The sequence below is a fragment of the Chlamydotis macqueenii genome, chromosome 14 (genome assembly GCF_036417535.1).
Source record: "Chlamydotis macqueenii isolate bChlMac1 chromosome 14, bChlMac1.mat, whole genome shotgun sequence".
Classification (NCBI taxonomy): Eukaryota; Metazoa; Chordata; class Aves; order Otidiformes; family Otididae; genus Chlamydotis; species Chlamydotis macqueenii.
This window is the reverse complement of record NC_141569.1, coordinates 20,199,026-20,207,765: the sequence shown is the minus strand read 5'-3', so window position 1 is coordinate 20,207,765 and position 8,740 is coordinate 20,199,026. Positions and strand designations below refer to the sequence as shown.

Below are 8,740 nucleotides of genomic sequence, written 5' to 3'. Positions count from 1 at the left end.
CTAGGAAGAAAATTAACTCTATCCCAGGCAAAACCAGGACAAAGAGACTGTGAATGAGCAGAGGATCGGGCCTCTGGTCACTCTCGGGAGGTGACTGTCTTTAAAAAATGAAAAGCAAACCCAGAACAGTCAAAAGGCTCTGAAAGCCTGCAAGAATTACAAATAGGGATTGAAAGCTAGAGAGAAAATCTTAATTAGATCTCTACCAACCTGTAGAGGAAAGCATTTGGATTAAAATGAAATGGAGCTTAGTACTCTCAGGGTCTCAGTGCAAGAATGGATGAGGAATTATTCACATTTGTTATTTGTGAAGCTGGATTGCTTTTTCTGTGAACTTGTCTTAACTTCTCACCTTGTCAGAAAATTGTGAAAAGCTGCCAGGATGGTGTATTTGGGGTAGTTCTTATCACAGCACAGAGCAGAAACATTTCCATGGTTTCAGAACATGGGCAGAGTTTAATTTAATCCTGCCCTCCGCAGGTGAACTCCTCTCCTCGTGTGGTGAGCCTGCCTGCCCACCATTCAACAACCTGCCTTGCATTTCACTACCATCGACGTTTTCTCTTTGTGATCATCAATCAATATTTAATACAGTGGTGTCAGTTCTGAGGTAAGATGAGAGGCACTACTAGAAACCTTGAATTATGCATGGTGTGGCTGGGGAAAGCTCGGGACAGTTTCCTTTTGGACCCAAAGCTCTCAGAGTTGATCTCCAGGACCTGCAGCTTGAAGTCTAACAATGGATGAGCACCAGCAGAAACTCAGTCAGCGGCACGAGGGAAGGCCCCGCAAAGTGAGGTTCAAAATATCGTCAGCTTACAGCGGGCGAGTGTTAAAACAAGTCTACGAAGACGGGCAGGAACTGGAGCCCCCCGCCAAAGAGCACTCTCGGCGCTTTCTCCGCCACAGCTTCGAGCCAGGGGACCGTTTCTGTGGGGCTGGGGAAGCGCCAGAAAACAGGCTGTACTCGCCAGCCCAGCTGACTGCCCAGCGGATCAGCATATTCAAAGAGGATACGAAATACAGTCTCTCCAGCAGCTCGCCGCTCCTCAGCGACTGCCCGGCCAGCGACAGTCACTGCAGGGTAAGTAACGCCCAGCCTGGGGCTGCAAACGCGGGGAAGCCACGCCAGGGTAAGCCACTGTACAGCAGTGTGGTAATGGGAGTCTCAGACTGGAACCTCATTCAGCTAAAACTCAGTGTTGTCAGTCCAGGATTTTAAAGGGTGATTGTAATCTTCAGCCTTTATCCCACAAATTCTGTGTTCTGCTTACCCTGCAAATGGCAGGAGCCGTGTTTCGCAGCAGCAAGCGAACAGCATCTGCCAGCTGTGCTCCAGCTTCTCACTGGGCTGATCCGCATCTGTTCGTTCTGTAGAACAAGATACAACATCTCCATATACATAAATACCTATACATAGTAATCCTCATGCATCTAAAGCGGTCAAATGCACGGTGGATATTACCTTAACTAGTTATATTTTAAATATTAAAGTTGCATGACTTGAGCTGGCTGAAAGGTTGGTGCCACGGGCAGCGTACCAGCCAGCCTGCAGCGAGGCAGCCGCGTCCTCTCAAGGCAGAACTCCCCTTCTGCGGCTTTGAAAATCCCAGCTCGGTTTCACTGGATACTTTGGTAATATATAATTAATGCCATTGATATAAAGTGTCTCTTTAGTCCTAATAAAAAGCCTGTACATGCATAATATATGTTAAGTTGATTAATGCACAGGGATTACGTTCATTTTCTTACCCTGGCGAATTAGATTTGTGTATCCTTTACTGGCGTTCGGTTTTATAAAATCTGGATGTACCAACTAAACCATTCGTACCAATGCTGGCGTATGGACCCTGCTGGTAACAGCCGCGTCACGCTGACACGCACGCTCTCCACGGGGTACCTTGTACCGATCTCATCAGCAGGCTTCCAAAACTTGAGGCGAGTCTGCTCAGAGAAAAGGTGATAAAAAGGAAGATGGTGTGAGGTCAGCCGGCTTGCTGGATCGGGGTCAGGCCTTTCCCTGGGAGATGGCTCATTCCAACGCGGTCCAGACTGAACGACGAGCAGCGCTGGCAAACAAGCCAGCCCGCTGGCCAGTCCCCTCGCGCACCAGCCCCGTCCCGTCGTGCCTGCTGGGCCACGGTGCCCCAGCTGCTTGCAGAACGCTCGAGGACTGAGCATCTCCAGAGGGAAACGCGGGGTCACTCCAGCACGCCCACCGCTGCAGTACAGAGGAAGCTGTGTCATCATCTGTGGTGGGCTTTGGGTGAACAAGGAACGTCACTCTGGCATTGCGCTACTAAAGAGACTGAAGGGCTTCAAAGAGTACAAAATGCTTTTTATGGCCTCGATTTGAATACATTGAAAGTCTATTAATTGTTGGTGCTAATCAAAGCTGTGTGTAGGAAACCCAGATGGCTGATATCTGACCTATATTTAGTTGATACACCGGACATCTGCTTTAACTGAAAATACCAAACCACGCTTCATCTCTCCTGCCTAAGGATGGAGCACTACTGTGATCTTATCTGCACCATTAATTTGTTCTGCGTTCTTGGTAACTCTCACCTGTACTCCCCAGTCTCCCTAACCATAAGTGTCCTGAGTAATCCTGCTATCCAGTACCAGTTCTGTTTTGTATCAACATGCCTTTGGTCTCTGGAGACACCATGTCCGCGTAGCGCATACGAGGCTCTTAAAGCCTCCTGCTCAGGGTAAGGACCGGTGCTCGCCTGCCTCCCCTCCACGCCTCTCCCATAGAGCAGCAGCGCCCTGCGGCCCGGAGAGCTGTCGGCCGCCTCACGCCAGGTGATGGGACTCTGGCAGTGTATTTTCTTGGGAGAACATCTCTTCTTGACACAGACACTAAACAGAGTGAAATATGAAGAGTGTGTAAACTGCCAGGTGATACCTGTGCAAAGGGAAAAAGGGACCAGGTAAGCAAAATGCTGCTCAGAGAAATGTCTGACCGTACCCGGTTTAGCTTTTAAATCATTAGAAAAGAATACAAATTCAAGTGTGCCCAGAGATGGTTACTGAGACTGGCTCCTCAGCACTAGGAACACAATTTAGCATTAGATAATGAGGTTTTTTATCATCTGACCCTTTTGCCAGTATTAATAAATGACAAAGAAAAGCTTTCTTTTAAATCTGAAAAACTCCATCAGAGGCTGCAGAATAGGGCACCATCACGGGGAGTTTCTGCTTCTGGCCAAAGCCATGAATGCAGCTCTCCACGCCCCACACCCTCCTCCAACTACTCATCCTTCAAAGAAATGTAGATCGGTCCCCGGTGCAGAGGCTGCTTTTCCACACAGGCCAGCGCCACTTGCAACTGTGCCTTCTTTTCTTCTTGCGTATAGGTTGGAATGAGAATTTGTGTCCCAGAAAGCCTTCCCCATCCAGAACGTGACATTAACGAGAGGCTCCCAAGATGGACCCAGAGCCTTGGTCTGGTCCCGCAGCCCCGAGGGCCGTCTCTCTGCCGCTGCTCTGCTCCGTGCTGGGGGTGGCAGTGGGGAGCTGGCTCGTGCTGCAGAGCCCACTGAGCAGATGATGGGCGGAGGGGATGTTCTTCTGAAAGCGCAGTGTTTGCGAAGTGTATTTATACAGGCCAGACACTGATATCATCCTTCTGCAGGTTTCCCCTGTTGTAGACTTTGGCAAGATCATCATCTACACCAATAACCTGAAAATCATCCGTGCACCCATGGACCAGAAAGAGCTCATGAGAAGAATCATCCAGACTGAGGGAATAAGTGACTGGGCCTTCGTATACCGGGAGAGGAAAGAAAGATTTGGTGGCGGACACAAAAAAGATGTGGAAAAAAAGGTTGCCTGCAACCAGTATGTGCAGGTAAGGGAAAATGGAAAGTGCTTTTTTTTTTTTTCCTAAGGTTTTTGGGTCTTACAGCCCTGGTCAGAGCACTGAGTATTGCCACCCAAGCCCCGTCTATGTCTGTATCTGGCACTTAACTAAATTTGGGTTAAAACCATCCCTTTGTTCCTCTCTCCGCTCGGGAGATAAGCGATCAACGCTGCACTGCAGTTTGCGCTCTGGGGACAGCTGTTCCGTTTCCAGATGCTCGTGTCTCCCACTTGGTTCTTCCCCTGGAGATCACTGACGTTCGTGTAGCTTGGCTTAGGTCCATCCTTCGTCACTGTCTCCCAGGGGAATAGGAGCAGGCCGGAGTTTCTCCAGCCTGACAAGGCTAAACACAGCTGCTCTGCGGTTGAGAATGCTGGAGGCTAAAATTTTAATATCAGCTGAAATAAGATCGTGCCTTCGCCTTGTTTTCTCATGGGTTAGTCTCTGTTGGTCAGAACCCCAATTAGTCTGACCACAATGTGATCCCACAAAACACAGTGTTGTGGTGCAGGGCAAACACGAAGCGTTACAGTTTTGTGGATCTGAGACCAGCCTGTGCCGAGGGCAGGCCACCTCGATCCTTCTGCAGCCACGAGCCTTGCTGAGGGCTCACTGGCACCAAGACCCCTGGAAACCGAAAACAGCCCTGAGAAATTTTGGCCTTTGTCAGTTTGGAAATAAACTGGATTTTCAGAAAGACAGCATTAACATAAAAGCCAAGATTCATCCCATCTACTTGCAAACGCCTATCTGAGCCATCAAAAGATCCCTTCAGGCCTTTGGGGGAATATATGTCAAACAGGACCTCCACGAGGTAACGGCCTGCCGTCCTCCAGTCGCCCTCACTGGAGGAGCACGCCTCGGAGAAGGACAACAGCTCCTTTAGGCACTGTTCCAGAGAAACCCGTTAACCTTGGGAGAACGCGGCAAAGTACTTCTGTGCTCCCTGATGTTCGGGAACAAAAAGTAAAACACGAAGGTCCTAAAACGATGGTTTTTTTAAGAATTATTTTAGACTTTCTATGCACTGGTATGACTGTTCATTTAAAGATGACCAAAGCACAGGAAGGTAGTTCTTCTGAGAAGTCAGTTAATTTAGACTATCAAATTCATAAGCAGGCTCTCATGTGAAGCATACCTGGCGCCAGCTCCCCATCTCTTAGTGAAAACCTCGTTCTACAGTGCCACGTGAAGCAGAACTGCTGCACAGGAACGATGCAGGACTCTGAACCTGACATCAAAAGACTGAACCTATGCCGTGCCACATCCTTCCCAGTGCAGATATTTAATCATTCCTGGGCTCTGTGGAAGCATTTAATTTTAAGATGGGGTTTGAAAGAGGCTGTCTGGTACCCTGGGAGAGAGTTTCAGGCACATGGGACAGCTTGAAAGAAGCTGTGCACGTTGGTGATACGGGATCTGGGGGGAGAGGGCAAGGAGAAATGCCTGAAGAAATGAAGCGTGGCTCAAAACTGAGGATGCAGAGCTGAGAAGATAGACGTGTTAAGAAACAACAGAAAGATGAGTGGAGTTATGCAGACCTTTGCAGGAGGGGAAAGATGAATTTGCAAGTATTGTGTTATAAGCCCAGTTGCATTGACTTCTCGTTTTCTAGACGTATCCACAAATTGTTCCCAAATATACAGTAGCCTTTTTCTAGACAATCTTGCTGTAGAGAACTGAACATTATTGGCAGAGTGGCACGTCAGGAGCAACAGCTACTTAAAAGACCAGAAGACAGAATTCCCTCTTTCAGGTATGTTACTGACTTTGGTGTCTGATACCCAGTAACAGACTCTTCCATCATCTGTCTCTTTTAGGAGGGAGATGCTGAACACGGTTGTTCCCAGTGCAAAGGGTCAGGCTCTGCTCCTTGCTCGCTGTGCCATGGAAGCAAGTTTTCAATGCTGGCAAACAGATTCAGAGAGTCTTACAGGGCTCTGCGCTGTCCGGCTTGCAACGAGAGCGGCCTGCAGCCCTGCCAGATCTGCGCGGCCTGATCAGGACCGCCACCCCTGCAGCAGGCTACAGGCACCACAGCAACGTTTCGTTGAGAACTTTGAATTGTCTAACCTTCAAGCAGCCTCACTATGATAACAAGTTTTTTAAAAGTGGGAAAGGCACGTTATACATCCCTCACCATAAATGAGAACACCACATGTCTGCTACCGACTGCCCCTCTCGTCTGCTACGCACATCTGTCCAACTTCCGAGTCAGTCAGCCCAGAGCCCAGGGTCCGCAGGGGTGAACGTAGCCCCCGACACGTAAATGTCTCTGGCACCTGGGACTCAGCCTAATTTGCTGGCGCTGTCCCGCAGAGGGGTATTTGGTGCTCCGACCCACCAGGCCCTCCAGAAACAGCGTTAAAAGCAGCAGAAGCAGGTGCAGTGTGGGCACGTTGCTAACGTGTCGGGGTGTACAACAATGATTTAAAAGCTAAACTGTCTGTACGACAGCAGCAGAGCTGTGCCTCCCCAGGGTTTTACCTTGCTGAATGTTTTAAGATGGCACTGTGTCTTGTCGTTAACTGTGTACTGCCCTGCAGTGTCACAGGCGTTTCCTGAAGATTTGGCTGATTCTCACATCTGCTTTAGCGGACACCACGATTCCTTTGGGGTCTAATTTATGGGAAGAGGTTGGAAACTCTTCTTAAACACGGAGCTATAAAAATGTGTAATAATTTATTATTATAAATAGAATTTACTAAGTTTTTAGCCTACTTATGAGGAAGCGCTGAACTAAAATTCCCCTGTACGATGCTCAGCACTTTTCAGGATCAGGCTGGTGGTGAGCAGGGCTTCTGTTGCTCAATATTAATCCCATGTTGTAATCTGCAGAAGGTAAACTCTAATTAGCTGAGGTGAAGCAATGATGTGGGATACTTTGCAGGCTGCCACTGGTGGCACAGAACACAGGGGCTTCAAGAAGCTGCGGCAAACAGGGGAAATGGTGTTTTTTCCCCAAAGCATTAACTTATTACATTTAATATTCAGGAGTAACATTAATGCAGCCTTAACTCACGTTACCTCCGAGACTCCGATGAGTTAAGAGACTGCTCGCATGTACTTCATGCTGAGGTTGCAAGCCTAGACAGGGTAATTTATGGCCAAGTTTCTGTTTTCCTGTGGTAGGTTATAAGATCTCTCTGCAATATTTAAATGGTCAGAAATAACACTGGTTTAGCTCTTAAACTTCCATATGTCTCCTACTGAAATTGTTCAGTGGGTACTAAGGGTTTATTTTTTAAAAAGTGCATAATTCTATAGCAGATACTTGACTGGCTTCGTTTATGGTATCAGGATCTGCACTAGGAAAAAGGTAGTCCTTGGGGTATTTGCTGAGGGCAGGGGAGACCTCACGGACCAGAAATTGTTGTCAAGCAGATCTCTTCCCTCAAATTTGACCTGGTTTGATCTCATAGTTTGCTGGGCTTGTTTAAAAAATTGCTGGCTAAAGATAAGAAAGAAGCAACCAGGTGAAATTGTTGCCTGATAGTTTAATGTTTACAGTAAAAGTAGATGCAAATATGCATTTATAAAACCAATATTTATTGTTCTTTGGTAATTACCATCTTTCTCAACCACTGTTACTCCTCCTGGCTGCGTCAGCGATTCCCATTCCTCCTGACACGTCAGCGGGGCGATGCTTGCAGCGAGGAGCCGTGCTTTTCCCTTATTTAGCCCTGAGTCTCGCAGGCCCCGGCACGCGCCCTGCCCCAGTGCCCCGGGGACCGCAGGACTTGTCCCTGCGCAGCATGGGCGGGCTGTGAGGGACACAGTCAGAGGAGCGCTGGGTGGATCTGCGTTACGTGCACTCATTTTATTTTTGGTAATACACTGACTTAATTTACCCAATAAATGCTCTCTTATTTCACGTGCAAAGGAGGTTTGAGCTTTCCTAAAGCAGCATGGTGAGGCTATTGTTGAGGCAATGGGTTACTTTAAACATGTTGCCGGTTTTATTTCCTTATTAGCCACAGGCTGCCGTCCGTCCCACTGGGCCCAGCCTGCGGCACACAACGCGGTGCAAAGGCGTGACGTGCAACGCTGGCTGCGGCCCTCGCTGGCTGCTGCAGTCAGTGCTACCTTTGTCCAGTCCAGTTTGTTACCAGCTTTGAGAAACACAAATCTGCCAGGGCCATCACCCGGTGTTTGTGGCCGAGCCCAGGCCTGCTGTGAGGCATCAACGCTGCAGGACTAGGGCTGTGGGCTGGGGGCTGCAGCTGAGGCGCTCCCTTCATAGCACAGAATCCCAGGGTTTGGGTGGGAAGGGACTGTTAAAGCCCACCCAGTCCAACCCCCCTGCCAGGAGCAGGGACATCTCCAACCAGATCAGGTTGCTCAGAGCCCCGTCCAACCTGGCCTGGAATGTTTCCAGGGATGGGGCTTTCACCGCCTCTCTGGGCAACCTGGGCCAGTGTTTCACCACCTGTATTGTAAATAGTTTTCTCTTTATGTCCAGTCTGAATCTGCTTCCTTCTATTTTAAAACCATTTCTCCTCATCCTGTCACAGCAGGCCCTGCTGAAGAGTCTCTCCCCATCTTTCCTGCAGCCCCCTTTAGGCACTGGGAGCCGCTCTCAGGTCTCCCCGGAGCCTCCTCTTCTCCAGGCTGAACAGCCCCAGCTCTCCCAGCCTGGCCTCACAGCAGAGCTGCTCCAGCCCTCTCAGCATCTGCGTGGCCTCCTCTGGACCCTCTCCAACAGGTCCATGTCCTTCTCATGTTGGGGGCTCCAGAGCTGGACACAGTGCTGCAGGTGGGGTCTCACCAGGGCAGAGCAGAGGGGGAGAATCACCTCCCTCAAGCTGCTGCCCACGCTGCTGGGGATGCAGCCCAGGATGCGGTTGGCCTTCTGGGCTGCAAGTGCGCATT

At 49.3% G+C, this 8,740-nt stretch overlaps 1 protein-coding gene across 1 annotated transcript; it reads left to right on the top strand.

The window, feature by feature from the left end:
• The first annotated feature begins 739 nt into the window (after nucleotides 1-739).
• Nucleotides 740-7,671, top strand: GRXCR2 (glutaredoxin and cysteine rich domain containing 2). The gene is made up of 3 exons (XM_010124768.2): nucleotides 740-1,084; nucleotides 3,641-3,856; nucleotides 5,689-7,671. The coding sequence occupies exons 1-3, from the start codon at nucleotides 740-742 to the stop codon at nucleotides 5,866-5,868; spliced, it is 741 nt and encodes a 246-aa protein (XP_010123070.2). The 3' UTR covers nucleotides 5,869-7,671.
• The last annotated feature ends 1,069 nt before the right edge of the window (nucleotides 7,672-8,740 follow it).

What these genes read in the sequence shown, in the direction of transcription:
- GRXCR2 (XM_010124768.2), top strand. Translation starts at nt 740, where the DNA reads ATGGATGAGCACCAGCAGAAACTCAGTCAGCGGCACGAGGGAAGGCCC. An exon ending in CCAGCGACAGTCACTGCAGG is followed by an intron (nt 1,085 to 3,640) that starts GTAAGTAACGCC and finishes ATCCTTCTGCAG; the next exon opens with GTTTCCCCTGTTGTAGACTT. An exon ending in CCTGCAACCAGTATGTGCAG is followed by an intron (nt 3,857 to 5,688) that starts GTAAGGGAAAAT and finishes TGTCTCTTTTAG; the next exon opens with GAGGGAGATGCTGAACACGG.